This window comes from Saccoglossus kowalevskii, unplaced genomic scaffold, assembly GCF_978046115.1.
Source record: "Saccoglossus kowalevskii unplaced genomic scaffold, keSacKowa6.1 SCAFFOLD_142, whole genome shotgun sequence".
In the NCBI taxonomy this organism is placed as follows: Eukaryota; Metazoa; Hemichordata; class Enteropneusta; family Harrimaniidae; genus Saccoglossus; species Saccoglossus kowalevskii.
Window position 1 is genome coordinate 12,210 of NW_028188653.1, and position 17,047 is coordinate 29,256.

Sequence of the window (17,047 nt, forward strand, 5' to 3'; positions counted from 1 at the left end):
ATTTTTATGAACATATAATCATCTTATCGAAGGGATATTGTATGCCAACTTTGGTTTAAATCTGGCAAATTGTTCATGAGTTATAGCGTACTTTCACTTTTTACTAAATCCAAGATGGCTGCCAAAGGAAGCCATTTTTCAAAAATCTGCTTCAGTCACTTTGTAGAGCTATGGCCATAGGTGCTGCAAATCAAATGTCTAATCACATGAATGAGCCATTTTTGAGAAGAAGATTTTAAAATTTTTTTGTCAATTTTCACAAAATCCAATATGGCGGCCAAGGTCACATGACCGCTAAAGATTTTATTGCTGATATTTGCTAGACATGAGCCAATGATGCCACACAAAAAAACCGGAAGTTCCTAGACCCTCACAAAGTGGTGCAATTGAGCACTTCCGGTTTGTGTTCTACCTAAGATGGCGGCCAGGTCATGTGACCTACATGGCTGATTTTGGGGTATGCACCACAACTCATGGCACTTCATCAGCATGCAAAATGCCTAATCAATCGCAGCATTATTTTTCAAGTTACAGTGATTTATAAAAACGGCGGAAAAAAAATAATAAGAATAATAAACATAGCAATTACAAAAGGGTTTCGCCCCATAGGGCTCGAAACCCTAATAATAATAATAAACATAGCAATTACAAAAGGGTTTCGCCCCATAGGGCTCGAAACCCTAATAATAAACATAGCAATTACAATAGGGTTTCGCCCCATAGGGCTCGAAACCCTAATAATAATAAGAATAATAAACATAGCAATTACAAAAGGGTTTCGCCCCATAGGGCTCGAAACCCTAATAATAATAATAATAATAATAATAATAATAAACTTAACAAAAACAATAGGCTTTCAAGCCTGAAGGGACTTGAAAGCCTAATAATAAACATAGCAATTACAAAAGGGTTTCGCCCCATAGGGCTCGAAACCCTAAATATAGCTGCATAGCAGCGATGACGGGTTTCGAGCCTGCATGGCTGATGGCAAATTGCACTTGCTCGATGTGATTATTTGACGAACGTTTCATGTCTAGAATGCAATGTTCTTAACAAGTCCTCTGGTATTTTGGTTTATGAACCACACTGGAATCAACAGACATAACCATTGATAGTCATCTGTCCAATGTTATTCATAATAAAGATGATTTTTTTTGGAGGTATTTTGCATTTTTGTGATAAATTCAAGATGGCCGCCAAAACTACTTGAATCATGGGAAATTTTTTCACGTACACATAATCATATTGAACGGATGTTGGATGCCAACTTTGGTTTAAATCTGGCAAATTGTTCATGAGTTATAGCGTAATTTCACTTTTTACTAAATTTAAGATGGCTGCCAAAGGAAGCCATTTTTCAAAAATCTGTTTCAGTAACTTTGTAGAGCTATCAAGAGAGATACTATATGCTAAATTGCATGTCAAACAAGCGGGCAGTTTTTAAGAAAATGATTTTTTGATTTTTTTTTTTACATTTTTTGGATAAATTCAAGATGGCAGCCAAAACCACTTGAATCATGGGAAATATTTTCATGAACACATAATCACCGCATTGAACAGATGTTGTATGCCAACAGATGTTGTATGTTGTATCTGGCAAATTGTTCATGACTTATAGCGTAATTTCACTTTTTACTAAATCCAGGATGGCTGCTAAAGAAAGCCATTTTTCAAAAATCTGCTTCATTAACTTTGTAGAGCTATCAACATAGGTGCTGCAAAGCAAATTTCTAATCATAGGAATGAGCCATTTTTAAAAAAAAAAAATTTAAAAGTTTTTTGTCATTTTCAGAAAATCCAATATGGCGGCCAAGGTCACATGATCGTTAAAGATTTTATTGATGATATTTGCTAGACATGACTCTTTCTGTAGTTTACTGCTTGTCATAGTAATTTAAATCAAGCATGTTGTTTTCTGGCTGGTTAACATAGCGGCGATTGCAGTGATTTCATTATACAGTTTCTTTCTTTATTGGATGAATTAATTTCTTGTGACTCACTAATCCGGCAATGCGTGTATTTAAATAACAAGGTTCACCGTCAGGATGTTCACATTTGAAATAGCGTGAAAACATTTTAAATACTAAAATATAACGCATGTCATTCAGCTTAAAATATGAGGCTTCATTGCGGAGATGTATTAAGAAGTTACTGCGGCCTGGCTGCCATAGAGGGCGCACATTATACTAGAAGTGCATGTAACCACGGAACTTACATGATGGAACCTACAGTCGTTTTTGAAACCGTTAATTGTCGCACCATAAACAAAACATTTTAAATATTTTCTTGCACATGTGCCCCAGTTCTCGCATTCTATCTTGTACTTAGTTTAATAACTTATAATTATTGTTATATATATGTTGTAAAATTATGTTGTCAATATGATACCAGAGACGTCTAAGTCATGTGAAGTTCTGGTTATAAAATTAATATGTATAATATTTTGTTTACATCTGTGTGGGCGAGTCCCGGGACAGAGTATGCCCGGTATAAACTGTCATATCATAACAGTTACATAAAACGACGGTCTAGCAGTGACAGACGCGTACTTTAATTTTGATCAAATTACAACACATGTATAGTCTTAGTATAAACCGTACATAAATCATGTCATGTACTAGTACTCGATAAAACATTGACAATCAATTGAGCGTCGTTTATATTTACAGCCTCTACAAGTTTATATAACTTTAATTCGTGTACAAAATATGCACATTTTTGCATTTGAACACGATTAAAATAAAGGCATAAAATTTCCACAAATCAATCTGAAAAAAACTAGGTGTGATTTGATTTCGTAAATTTTATTGCACTACTAATTACTAGTATAACCATGGAACTGGTTTATAGTTCCATGGTATAACTAAGAATGTTGGACTTGGACAACGACCCGTCTCTCAGGCCGTGACTGTGAAAACTATATAGCGCCACCAGGCGGTCGAAGTTTATATGCTGCGCTTTCGTTTTGGTGAGTACACGTTTATTTTATAATCGGAGATTCAAATGTTGAATATTGATAATATATGACAATATATGTTACTATAAGTGAACGTATCCGAAATGTAAAGGTCTAGTAGTCGCATTCTCAGGTCCAGTTTTCGGTGTAAGATATTAAGTATGATAGATTTTGTGCATTTTCTAGTCATTTATCGTGTAAAACAATCATGGCGTCGCCCAGTCATGTCGACCGGAAGTGCGTGCATCGTGTTCAACTTCTGAAAGCATTGCACATTCCAAATACATTTGGAAATTTAGAAAGTCACAGACGTGTCATTTGAACGGCACAAACAAACAAGACATTATTTTACAGCTCTAATGGGCGAACTAATTGAACAATATCGCTATTTTATAGTGTCGATTATTTAGAAAGGTCAAACCTCAATTCCCAAAACTAGCAATGTAACTCGAATCTCTGGCCCCGACCCCTGGCCAATGAGTTATTAATTTACATGTTTTTCTCACATATTTTTATATACTTAACGCCACTAGCCAATGTACGTAAAACGCGGAAGTGAATTGGCCAACAAGTTACCATGACTCGACAGTAATATAGAGACATTTCGCGATGGGCGTCTTTCGTGGTCGGTAATTTTTACGAAAATTTTTGTTCACTATTTTATAAAACTGGCTTGGCAGTTCTCATCACCAAATAGACAATGTCACAGCCTTTCGGCTACTTTTCCAACAAATCCAAAATCACTAGATAATTTTGTTTACTTTACAATTGTACTATGATTACATTTGTTGATAATTTTTATGCATATTACTTGTACACCCACAAAAATACCCCCAGGATAAGAGAATTTATTATATAGCCTTGACAAAAAAGCAATATTTTTCCTTGTCTTATTATTGAATTTTTTTTCGTTCTGTGTAACTTTATGTGAAAATCCTAATAAGATTCAATGTACAGTTCACAACTAACAGTTTTGCAATATTAGAGGTTGTGAACTTGTTCATAGAGGCTGCTAACTGCAATTTTTTTTATAAAAAGTGTGTTCACTGACATTTATTTTGTATTTTTTTATACTTGGTATTTTGTTTTGTTTTTTTGTTGTAGGTTGTTTGTTTTGTGTTTTTGGAGTTTTGTACAAAAATCAACGGTTAAATAAGTATATTATTTCCACTTCGCAGTATATTGTACACAGTACTTGTATGCTTTGTTCTCCAGCATAAATCAGATTGTAATGTAAGCATGAGATTGTAATGTAAATTTAGTTCATTAATGTTGTACGTTGACGCTTTCTCTGGGACCTCGAGTCCAGGCCCATTTACTTACTTGTTGTCAGTGTCTGACTGGTATATACAAAATACGACCAAGTAACCGTGAGAATATTAAAAGAAGAAACCTAAAAATATAATTTTACACATCGAAATTGAGAATCGCAAGTGTAGACATATAGCATAGAAATAAACACTAAATACATCTATCCCAGCCAGCAATTGAATCATCAATCGGCATGAGTGATGTAACTGGTATTTCTATCTATTTTCTTATATCCCTCCACCATATTAAAACGCTCAAGTGAATGTTGTCAAATTCGCGAGTGTGCATATTTTCGTACAGTGGCGTGAACATTGCTACAATCAAAGACGCGCAGAACAGGAAGTCCATTCTGTGCTAGTACCATTGCCAATTTTTGGACAAAAGAGGACTATTTATATAGTGGGATGCTCCAGTAGGAAATTGTTAAAATTGCCCAATTGGCATATCAAATTCCTGTATTGAAACAGAACATATTCTATATTCTCTAACAATAACATTGTTATGTCTCTAGACTCACAACGAACCCAAAACAAAGGAAACATTCCTATCCAAACAACCTGCGTCCTTGAAAATGAGTCTTATCGCCATTGCGTTTCTGAGCGAAAATATGTTGATGTCAAAAACGACCGATTTTCGCCAAATCTTCTATGATTTTTTGATAATATCATTAATTCAGTCCAGCGGTTAGGTAGGTTATTTATTAGAGACGCTCGTGAAACAAAATTGATGATGTAAATCACTCTGGCGACGAAAAAATTGGTGATAAAAGCCAAGGGGATGAGGGACTGAATTTCAAAAAACATATTTTATATGTATGCCATTCAATTTGGCCTGAGCCAGAGATTGGCTAGTGGTGTTAAATATATAAAAATATGTGAGAAAACATGTAAATGGCTCATTGGCCAGGGGGCCATTCAATTTGGCCTGAGCCAGAGATTGGCTAGTGGTGTTAAATATATAAAAATATGTGAGAAAAACATGTAAATGGCTCATTGGCCAGGGGGCCATTCAATTTGGCCTGAGCCAGAGATTGGCTAGTGGTGTTAAATATATAAAAATATGTGAGAAAAACATGTAAATGGCTCATTGGCCAGGGGGCCATTCAATTTGGCCTGAGCCAGAGATTGGCTAGTGGTGTTAAATATATAAAAATATGTGAGAAAACATGTAAATGGCTCATTGGCCAGGGGGCCATTCAATTTGGCCTGAGCCAGAGATTGGCTAGTGGTGTTAAATGTATAAAAATATGTGAGAAAAACATGTAAATGGCTCATTGGCCAGGGGGTCATTCAATTTGGCCGGGGAAATATTGGCCGGGGGCCAGTGATTCAGGGTTACCCCAATGTATGTGTTAACAATTTCAAAACCTGGAGTTATCCGGTTCTTTGCACATGTGTTTTTTACCAAATTTTCTTGCTGGTCCTTAATTGCTATTTTTGTTATTTGTGGGTATGTTGCATTGATATTTCAATCGTCTTGTGTGTACTTGACGATCTAATGGTTGATTTTGAGCCTATTGCTTGGATACCATACATATAGGTACCTCAGGTATACCTATCTGAGATTTGTTCAATTCATGATGATATCTAATTTTGAACAGCTAACATCGGGGCTATCTCAGCTGACAGGCTGCTTGTTATTCCCTGTTCGGACGTAGTCCGAAAACAGGGACTTATGTTTTGCCCTGTGTGCGTCCGTGCATCCGTGCGTTGTATCTCACCTCTATCTCGAACATGCATGGACCGATTAAGTTCAAACTTCACTCATACATCACACATTATATGGGACATATGCACATGCATTTTTTTCATCATCCGATTAACGATAGCCGAAAAGCGGCCATTTTAAGGCCGAAAATGCATCAAAATCGGATCCGGATCTCAGTCATGCATGGACAGATTTTGTTCAAATTTGGTACCTACATTAAACATAATAGGACCTTGATGCACGTCATTTTTTTTTTGGATCAAGTTCAAAATGGCCGACTGGCGGCCATTTTGTTTTAAAGAATTCAGTTCTGGATCCGTATCAGAGACATGCCTGGATTGATCAAGTTCAAACTTCACACACATAAGGTACATCATGTCACAAATATGTATGTGCATTTGTTTCATGATCTCATTAACGATAGCCAAATGGCGGCCGCTTTAAGGCCGAAAATGCATTGAAATCGCACATTTTCACCATTCCGGAACCGGATCTCAGTTGTGCATGGACGGATTTTGTTCAAATTTGGTACATACATTGAACATAATAGGACCTTGATGCACGTCATTTTTTTTTTCGGATCAAGTTCGAAATGGCCGACTGGCGGCCATTTTGTTTTAAAGATTTCAGTTCTGGATCCGTATCAGAGACATGTCTGGATTGATCAAGTTCAAACTTCACACACACATGGTACATCATGTCACAAATAGATATGTGCATTTGTTTCATGATCCGCTTAACAATAGCTGAATGATGGCCATTTTAAGGCCGAAAATGCATCAAAATCACATATTTTCACAATTCCGGAACCAGATCTCAGTCATGCATGGATGGATTTTGTTCAGATTTAGTACCTACATTAAACATAATAGGACCTTGATGCACGTCATTTTTTTTTTGGATCAAGTTCAAAATGGCCGACTGGCGGCCATTTTGTTTTAAAGAATTTAGTTTTCGATCCATATCTCGGACATTCCTGGACAGATCAAGTTCAAACTTCACATACACATCATACATTATATCATACATATGCCTGTGCATTTGGGCCAGTCCTTTTAAGGTCAAAAATTTACAAAAATTGCACATTTTCACCATACCGGAACTGAATCTTAGTCATGCGTGGGCAAATTTACTTTAAATTTTTGTTTGGATTGTGTTAAAAATGGCTGACTGGTGGCTATTTTGTTTTACTGAATGCAGTTCAACATCCATATTAGTGCTGCTTTGAATGTATATGTCACTCAAATATGAACGCAACGGGGACGTGTCATTGACTTGTTTTATTTTGTATTGTGACCTTTGACCTATTGTACTAACTGCATGTTGCGGTTTCAGCCACTGGTCAAGTTAATGACCCCTTGTCAATAATCATTGGTTGTAATGATTTGCTATTTCACGTTTCCTGAAATCAACCTGAATCAATTAACAGGGCGAACAATTTTTTAAATAATTTGTAGCGAAGAGTGAATAGTTTAGTGAATAGAGATTTAGTGAATATTTTTTATTATGTTTATTAAAGAGTTGTTTGTTACACTTTCCTGTGTAGGTTTGCCATTTATCTGTATTAATACCAAAAATTGCTGTGTTGACCGTCACATTACTATAATAATTGTAAATTCACTATGTTGCATAATTTAACAGTTCTCTATATTTCTCTTGCAGTCTATAACAATCTATTCCTGTATATTGAAAGGTAAGATATGTCTAGGCATGAAAGTTGAATTTGTTATGATCTATACCTTATATAGTTTTAATTTGGTTAAAAATTATGTATCAAACATGTGCACATTTTGTGTTAGCCGTTAATAATGAAGTGTGAACTCTGGATATATGCTTATATACTGCTCAATATGTATTGATGCTTATACACATTATTACTACATGTCAGCATTATGGTAAAATATATCAAAGTTCACATGATTTGTGGGAGTTAGTGCTATATGTAGATCATTTTGTCACTCAACTGGGGAATTGATATATATATATATGTCAATCTTTCTAGTCTATGCATACATATCTGGACCAATCAGGTTTTTAGTTTAGTAATTCAATAGACATTCTAAGCAGTAAATAAAGTTGTATAGTGTTCTAATTCAAGACACCTGTATGTCCACAATTTTTAGGTAACATATTTTTGAAATCAACCATTTTTTACAACCAGATCTCATTCACACAAACACTTTGATCATGTTTGAACATGTTTAGGGGTAGATATGAGTGTATGTTTAGCCCTTTATTAACAACTGTATAAACTTCAAAAATCATAAACACAGACATCAGACCTATGTACATGTATTTGTGTGATGATCCAATTCAAGACAGCTGTGTGGTATTTAACTGTGAAGGAAAAAAACTCACAATGCAAGTTTGCAATTTATCTCACTGTTTTGCTTGCAAATTAGCAGTATTGCTAATGAAATTGACACAGGTAGCATCTGTATTTTAATAACAATGTACCTATCTCTTGTAAGTAAAAACAGTGCTCAATTTAGCAAATATATTAAATAAATCACTCGTATTTTGACAATTGTATCTTTCAGATGCCTCGAAAGAAAGGTTGGAAGAGAGGTGAAGCTCTAAAGAAGAGGTTGGCTTTGGGTAGAAACCCACCAACCAATGTCCTTCGGGATCAAAGCGATACTGTCCTTCGGGATCAAAGCGATACTGTCCTTCGGGATCAAAGCGATACTGTCCTTCGGGATCATAATAAATCAGAAAGTATTGTCCTTCGGGATCATAATGAATCAGAAAGTACTGTCCTTCGGGATCATAGCAATACTGTCCTTCGGGATCATAGTAATACTGTCCTTCGGGATCATAGCAATACTGTCCTTTGGGATCATAGCAATACTGTCCTTCGGGATCATAGCAATACTGTCCTTCGGGATCATAATGAATCAGAAAGTATTGTCCTTCGGGATCATAATGAATCAGAAAGTATTGTCCTTCGGGATCAGAATGAATCAGAAAGTATTGTCCTCCGGGATCAGAATGAATCTGTAAGTATTATCTTTCGGGATCAAAACGAGTCGCAAATTAGTGCTGGAAGTATTTTTAATAAAGTACAAGATGAAGAAACAAATAATGTTGCAGAGAGTTTCTCATTAGAGCAAATTCATTTGTTAAATGATTCAGTTGGAAATGTTAATGATCAGACAACAGGTAATAAGTTCATGCTAAAAACTTCAGTACAAGGAAGTTTTCATCAAGGTCATCATCAATTTTTAGATAACAGTGGAAAACAGTGTGTTGCAAATAGCTTAGTTTCTATGATATTCAGTCAAATCAAATGTGTAGATTCATGGGAATCGGAAGACTTGGATATAATACTGCAAACTGGTAATGAATTGTATGGCTTTTTACAACAGTCTACAACTGTTAATTCAGAACTGTTATTAGTGACAGAATTACCACAAACAGTTGATTTATTTGACACCCAGTTTACTTTGAGTGTTGGTGACTCATTATTTGGTATTATTGGTAAAAGTGATGATGAGAACACATTTCTTACATCATTTGACAATGCACTTGATATATCATTAACTGAATATAATTCATGCTTTGTTATATTTGGCGGAGCAGCATTTGCTGTGATCAAGAATGATGGATTTTATTGGATCTTTGATTCACATTCAAGAAATTCCAAAGGCATGGTAGCACCTGATGGATTAAGCATAGTAATCAAGTTCAGTAGTATTGAGATGGTGTATAAACATTGTTGTGATCTTGCTGTATCCATGCACGTGCATGAAAATGAACAGTTTGAAGTTACGGGTATAAATGTTAATGCTGAAAAGTATCATGTTATTGACACTGAAACTCAGTCAGATAATGAAGTGGAGTTAGTTGAATCAGATCATACACCTTTTTTATATCAACCCTTGTCCTCTGAGATGTGTCAAAGATTGTGCACTGAACTTAGTTTACAAAATGAAAGAGAAAGATTTGGGTTTCATACTGAAAATTTTGAAATGGGTGAACCATGCAAAACCAAATCTATCCAAGGGGATGGTAATTGTTTTTTCCGGGCTTTGTCATATGTACTATCTGGAAGTGAGGATAACCACATGCAAATCAGATTAGCCATTGTAAATCATCTAAAGAAAAATAACCCTGTATTTTACCCCTTTTTAAGACCAAGCCATGAGTCTGTTGATGATTACATTCTAGTATCTGGTATGCAATATGCTCAAACGTGGGCAACAGAAGTTGAAATACTTGGAGCTGCTGATCTATTAAGAACAGATATTTGCACATTTAGCCGAGGTAAATGGATTAAATACTCCAACTATCAGCTTAACAAGAGTGTATCCAATAATGGAAAAGCAATATACTTAAAACATGCCATGGAAATACATTATGAAGTGGTTGAATGTGTCAAGCATGCTGGTGATGTGTTGTGTGACTGCTCCCAGAGCAATATTATAGACCAAGACAGGGTGTCAAAAATTGGAATGAAGAAAAGACGTCTAGAAAGCACAGAAACTGATATTGGAACAACAATGAAATTATTTAAAAATGATAGCAATATAGAGTCAGATGATGTACCAAATACTTTAACTAAACCAGCAAAAATTACACGATCTAGGGGCAGACGTGCCCATCTTAAAAGTTTGAAAGAATATTTTCAAAGAAAACAAAGTGCTAAACAAGCTGGGCAACATGTGGGTAAAAAACGTAAACTAGAGAAAGAGCGAGAGCGATATTACAATGATGACAGTTTTTGCCTAAGAAAAAAAAAGAACATGATTCAACATTATGCAAATAATAAGTCTCGCAGAGAAGCTGTGAAGACAAGAAGCATTACAAAATATAAATATGACGAAATGCACAGGGAGTCTATGAAAACTAGAAGCATTGGCAAATATAAAGATAATGAATCACACAGGAAGTGCATAAAAACTAGAAGCATTACTAAATATAAAGACGATGAATTACACAGAGAATCTGTAAAGGCAAGAAGCAAAGTGAAATATGAACAGAATGACATACATAGGGAAGTTTGTAAGACAAGGAGTAGAGCAAAATATAAATATAATCTGTCGCACAGAGAAGCTGTGAAAGCAAGGAGTATTACAACAAATAAAAAGAATGAACAGCATAGAAAAGATGTTTTAAATAGAACAACCACCAAGAGATTAATAGAATCAAATAAGAAACGACATTTTACAAATGTATTGGCTATGTTTAGAAATGAAATTGCCCATGGTCCAGATTTTGTCTGTGCAGTATGCCATCGGCGACTTTTCAGAAATCAAGTTATTCACTGTAAAAAAGAGATGTACACCAAAAAAGGTGGGAATGTTGCATTAATTGCGGATATGTGTATTACTGAAGATTACCTACACAAATGTACTAGTGATAGTGAATGTTTATATTTGAAAAATGGACAGTGTAAATTATGGATTTGTTTTACTTGTCAAAGGAAAATTCTGAGTGGTAAAATTCCATGTGAAGCAGTTACCAACAATCTTAATCTGAAGCCTATTCCAGATGAATTAAAATGCTTAAACTCTCTTGAACAACATTTGGTGGCATTGCACATACCTTTTATGAAACTGTTGGCTTTACCAAAAGGTGGACAGAATGGTGTTCATGGACCTGTTGTATGTGTCCCTTCTAGCATTGATAAAGCTACATCCATTTTACCAAGATGTGAATCAGATGACCAAATGATAAAAGTAAAATTGAAGCGGAAACTAACATACAAGGGTCATTATCAGTATCACTTTGTAAATGAGGCTCATATAAAGAATGCATTAGTATATCTCCAGAAGAACAATAAATGGTATAGTGATGTTTGTTTTAACAAAAATTGGGTTAATCCTTTAGCAAAAATTGAAGAAGAAATTGAAACACCAGATAGCGAAGATAGTGCCTCATAGCATTTTGAAGAAAAAAATAGAGATTTTGCGGACAATGAAGAAGAAAAAGATGGATTACTTTTAGATACATGTCTTCAACCAGTTGATGTTGGACCCGAAGTTCTTGATCAACCTTCTGATGAAATATCTTGTATTGCCCCTGCTGAAGGAAATAGTCCAGTTAAAATGTTAATGGATGAGGGTAATGAAGCAAAGTCTTTTCCTGTATTGTATCCTGAAGGATCACCAACATTTCATGACAAACGCACTGAAAAAATCACATTGTCAAGATATCTGCATACTCGTTTGATGAATGCAGATGGTAGATTTGCAAAAAATACAGATTTTATATTTTATGCTCAGTATTTGTCAGAAGTACAACAAGTTGTCTCAAATGTGTCTATTGCCTTACGCAAAGGTTCTGGTAAAGCAGGTGGTCAATCTGTAACAGCTGCAACTCTAACAAATTCACAGTCATTGACTGACATTCTGAAGCACAATGAGGGATACAAGTTTTTGAAACCCATCCGTGGAACACCCCCTTTTTGGCAAAGTGCACAGAAAGATTTATTTGCAATGTTAAGACAGCTTGGTATACCTACATGGTTTTGTTCATTTTCATCTGCTGACACGAGATGGCCTGAAATAATTGAATGTATTCTTCGAGAAGAAGGTGATACACGAAGTTTTGAAGAGCTTGATTGGTCTGAAAAATGTTCTGTATTAAGAAACAACCCTGTAACTGCAGCTCGAATGTTTGAACACAGATTCCACTCCTTTTTGAAACAGTTAATAATGTCACCTGCAGCACCTATTGGCGAAATAGTAGATTATTTTTACCGTGTTGAATTTCAGCAACGTGGTTCTCCTCATACACATTGTCTTTTTTGGGTGAAGGATGCACCAATTATTGATAAAGATGATGACGAAGAAGTAACAACATTTGTGGACAAATATGTCACTTGTGAAATGCCATCTCCGGAACAAGATGAAGAACTTAATGAGATTGTGAATAGCGTACAATAACACAGTACAAGACATTCAAAAACTTGCAGAAAACTTGGTACTACTTGTAGATTTAATTTCCCACGCCCACCTTCAGAAAAAAGCTTTATTGTTCGAACAGATGCAGACAAATCTAATGACAAAGAAGAGAAAACAATTGAAACTGATGATGTCATACAGAATTATGTTGATAGTGAATCAGAATATCAAGAAACAGACCAAAAAAATGAGATGACTAAAGATACAGCCATGGCAATTCTGACAAAAATCTGGAATATACTACTGAATTCTGAAAAGAACTTCACATCTGTTTCATCCTTGTTTGCTTACATTGAATTAACCCAAGAAAACTTCGAGAAAGCATGTGGCGTGTTGACAAAAAAAACAAGCATAGTTTTAAAACGGCAACCTTCTGATGTTTGGGTAAATCAATATAACAAAGATCTTCTGAGATGTTGGAATGCAAATATGGACATACAATATATTGTGGATGCCTACAGTTGTGTTGTGTATATTATTAGCTACATTTCAAAAGCGGAACGAGAAATGGGATTGTTGTTAGATCATGCACAGAGGGAAGCATCAAAAGAAGGGAATATGGATGCAAAACTTGCAATGAAAAAAATTGGAGGTGTATATCTTCACAACCGTGAGTTGAGTGCTCAGGAAGCTGTATACAGAGTTTGTAATTTGAGGTTAAAAGAATGCTCAAGAAAAGTACAATTTATTCCTACAGGCGATAATCCAATTAAAATGAGTCTTCCACTAGCAATTTTAAAGAGCATGAGTAAAGGCGGAGATCTCAACAATGAAAACATCTGGATGACAAGTATGCTTGATCGTTATAAGAATAGACCAAATAAAATTAATACCATGTGTCTTGCAAGTTTTGCTTCTGAATACAGAATTGTACCTACGTCAGAGGTAGAAAGAAAAAGAAATATTGATAACAATAAAGTTATTAAACTTAATAATGGTCTAGGTTATATGCAAAAGAGAACAAGAACTGATCCTGCAGTTGTCAGATATGCAAGATTTTCAGTAACTAAGCAACCAGAGAAGCATTATCAAAGTATATTGCAACTGTTTTTACCATACAGAGCTGAATGCCAGTTGAAACCTAAACAATTCCATTCATTTGAAGAGTTTTATCAAACTGGTGCTGTGAAATACAAGAACAATTGGCCTGAAAGGGTCAAATCTATAGTTGACAGAAATAAAGCAATGTTTGAGAAAGATGTTGATGTTATTGATGCAGCTGAGCAAATGCTTGAGTCATGCCCTCCTTTGGAAGATGCATGGGCACAAATTCACTCAGAGTCCGAGAAAGAAAGATTAGAGTGTTTAGAATCAGCTAGTACGAATTCGATATCTAATGAATCAGAAAGTGAAGATTCAATTCCAGACTTGTTGCACAAAGATAAAAAAGACGTTTGTAAAGAAGTATATAATCAGTGTGGAATGTCCAAAAATGAGGCTAAAATATTGATGAGATCACTTAATGATAAACAGCGTGATATATTCTACACTGTTCGACAATGGTGTTTAGATAAAGCTAATGGCAAGAATGTTGCACCATTTCACATGTTCTTAAGTGGAGGAGCAGGAACAGGAAAATCTCATGTTATCAAGGCTGTGTATTATGAGGCTTCAAGAATTCTTGCTCGTATTCTACCAAATCCAGATGATATTTCTGTTCTGTTAACAGCACCAACCGGTGTAGCTGCGTTCAACATAAATGCAACCACTGTCCATAGTACTTTCTCAATAGCAGTTGATGCCAAATTACCATATCAACCACTAGGACAAGATACATTAACCACCATTCGCTCCAAACTTAGTAGTCTGCAGATTCTTATTATTGATGAAATTTCAATGGTTGACAAGAAGTTGCTTTGTTATATACATGGGAGATTAAGGCAAATCAAACAGACTGGTGACTATTCACCATTTGGAAATGTTTCTGTGATTGCTGTAGGCGATTTTTATCAATTACCACCTGTAAAAGGAAAGGCTTTATATGTTAGTAGCGAAGGTATGGATCTGTGGAATGATTATTTCGCCATTGCTGAATTAACAGATGTTGTAAGGCAGCAAGATCAACAGTTTGCTGAGGCATTAAATAGCGTCAGAACACGAAGAAAATCTGATGAATTACCAGCAAGTGTTGTGAACATATTTCGTCTGTGTGAAACTGGTGAAGAGTACAATGGTATGCATATATTTGCAACAAATAAAGATGTAGATCTATGTAATATAAACATGCTTCATGCAACATGTTCAAACCCTATATGTATTAATGCTCAAGACTTTTCTAGAAATACTAAAACTAAAAATCTAGAACAGAGAGAGAGAAACTATGTTAAAGTCTACAATACAAACTTGGCAAAGACGGTTACTTTGGCTATAAATGCTCGTGTGATGTTAATTAAAAACATTGATGTATCTGATGGTCTAGTAAATGGTGTTTTTGGCAAAATTTCACATATTTCTTTTGAAGACAATAACATATTTCCATCCTGTATATATGTAGTGTTTGATAACGTGAAGGTTGGTACTAAACTACGCAGTAAATCTGGAAGCTTCTCTGTATTATCACCAAATAGCACACCTATAAAGCCATCAGAGGACAGAGTAAACAATGGCGGAGGCATTAGAAGACAATATCCATTAAAGCTAGCTTATGCGTGCACTATACACAAAGTACAAGGATTAACAGTAGAGAAAGCTGTAGTATCATTAAATAAAATATTTTCTCCAGGGCAAGCTTATGTAGCCTTGAGTAGAGTTAAGACATTAGATGGCCTTATTATTCAAGATTTCAAGGAATCGAGTATGTATTGCAATGAAAAGATTGAATCAGCTCTATTAAGCATGCCAAAATACTTGACATCAAAATCAGTGTCAGAGAAGGCTTGCCAATGTTCTATCTTGCTATACAATGTTGAAGGATTATTATCTCATTTTGAAGACATCAAATGCGATAAAAGATTTGTTAACATTGATTTTATGTGTTTCACAGAAACCTGGCTACTGGATGGGCAACTATATAGTGAATTGAAATTAAAAGATTTTGATTTTCATCACAAACCACGGTCATTATCTTATGATACATCTAATGAGATAACATCAGATTTGAAACAACAGGCACATGGAGGTGTAGCAGTTTATTCTAGCATTCATAAAAGTACTGAATTCCTCAAGCTACATGTGTCTAATTTGGAGTACTTAGCTTTTTATGTGAAAAACATACGTGTGTCAGTAGCTGTTATATATAGACCGCGGTCGTATAGAGCTAATGTGTTTCGAGAAAACCTATTGTGTCTGGTTTGTGAAATGAGTAAAATATCTGCAAGTAACATTATTATTGGTGATTTCAACGAAAATATACTTGTGTCTTCCAGTGTGCAGAACATTTTGGAAAAGCAAGGATTCAAACAATGTGTTGCCTTACCAACTACAGAAAGTGGAACGCTGATTGACCATGTATACATTAAAAACGCGGACATTCTTAATGTTGAAGTTATACAAACATATTATGGGTTTCATGATGCTGTGATTATTCGGTTTTGAAAGTATCATTATTTTGGTACACTCAACCTAGATTTATTATTATTGAAATTCCTACCTTGATTTCCTACCTTCATATAGATGTCAATATTGCTACAACTGGAATGCTAGAATCACACTTAAGTGATAAGTCTATTATAGGGAAAAATATAATGTATATAGATATTAAAACTACCTCCCTACTTTTACTACGCGAATAGCATTCCTGGGCGTGAAAGTAAAACTACGGGACACGCTCACCCACCCCACTCCACTTCACTCATTATAGGATTGGGAGGGGGGCACTTACTGACATGGATATTTCGCTAACTTTTTATAACAAAAAATAAATTTGATTGTTTTTTTAACAGATAAAATAGTTGCAGTTACGTGGCATTTATTTATTATATCTATTTTATGTTAGATTGTTTTGCAGATCAATGTAATGATGTTGATCACCATAATGTCATTGTTTACACGTGCTTAGTATAGATCGTTATGCTAGATATATAATGTAATTAAGGACTTTGAATATAGAACCTATATTGTGAGGTCTAATAATTTCAGCAGAGCAGTAACGTAATTGCAACTTCACTTTAAGACATCATTTATAATTTCAATTATTCACACGATATCGGTGAAGTGCCCCCCCTCC

At 35.1% G+C, this 17,047-nt stretch overlaps 1 protein-coding gene and 1 long non-coding RNA gene across 2 annotated transcripts; both read left to right on the forward strand.

Annotated features, from left to right (window-relative positions):
• The first annotated feature begins 2,944 nt into the window (after positions 1 to 2,944).
• Positions 2,945 to 8,706, forward strand: LOC146725533 (uncharacterized). The gene is made up of 3 exons (XR_014928683.1): positions 2,945 to 2,968; positions 7,637 to 7,667; positions 8,515 to 8,706. It is a non-coding gene; the product is annotated as an uncharacterized LOC146725533 (long non-coding RNA).
• Positions 8,707 to 13,074: 4,368 nt separating this feature from the next.
• LOC146725534 (uncharacterized) lies at positions 13,075 to 16,416 on the forward strand. Its single transcript, XM_085496325.1, has one exon. The coding sequence runs from the start codon at positions 13,075 to 13,077 to the stop codon at positions 16,414 to 16,416; it is 3,342 nt and encodes a 1,113-aa protein (XP_085352451.1).
• Positions 16,417 to 17,047: the final 631 nt, after the last annotated feature.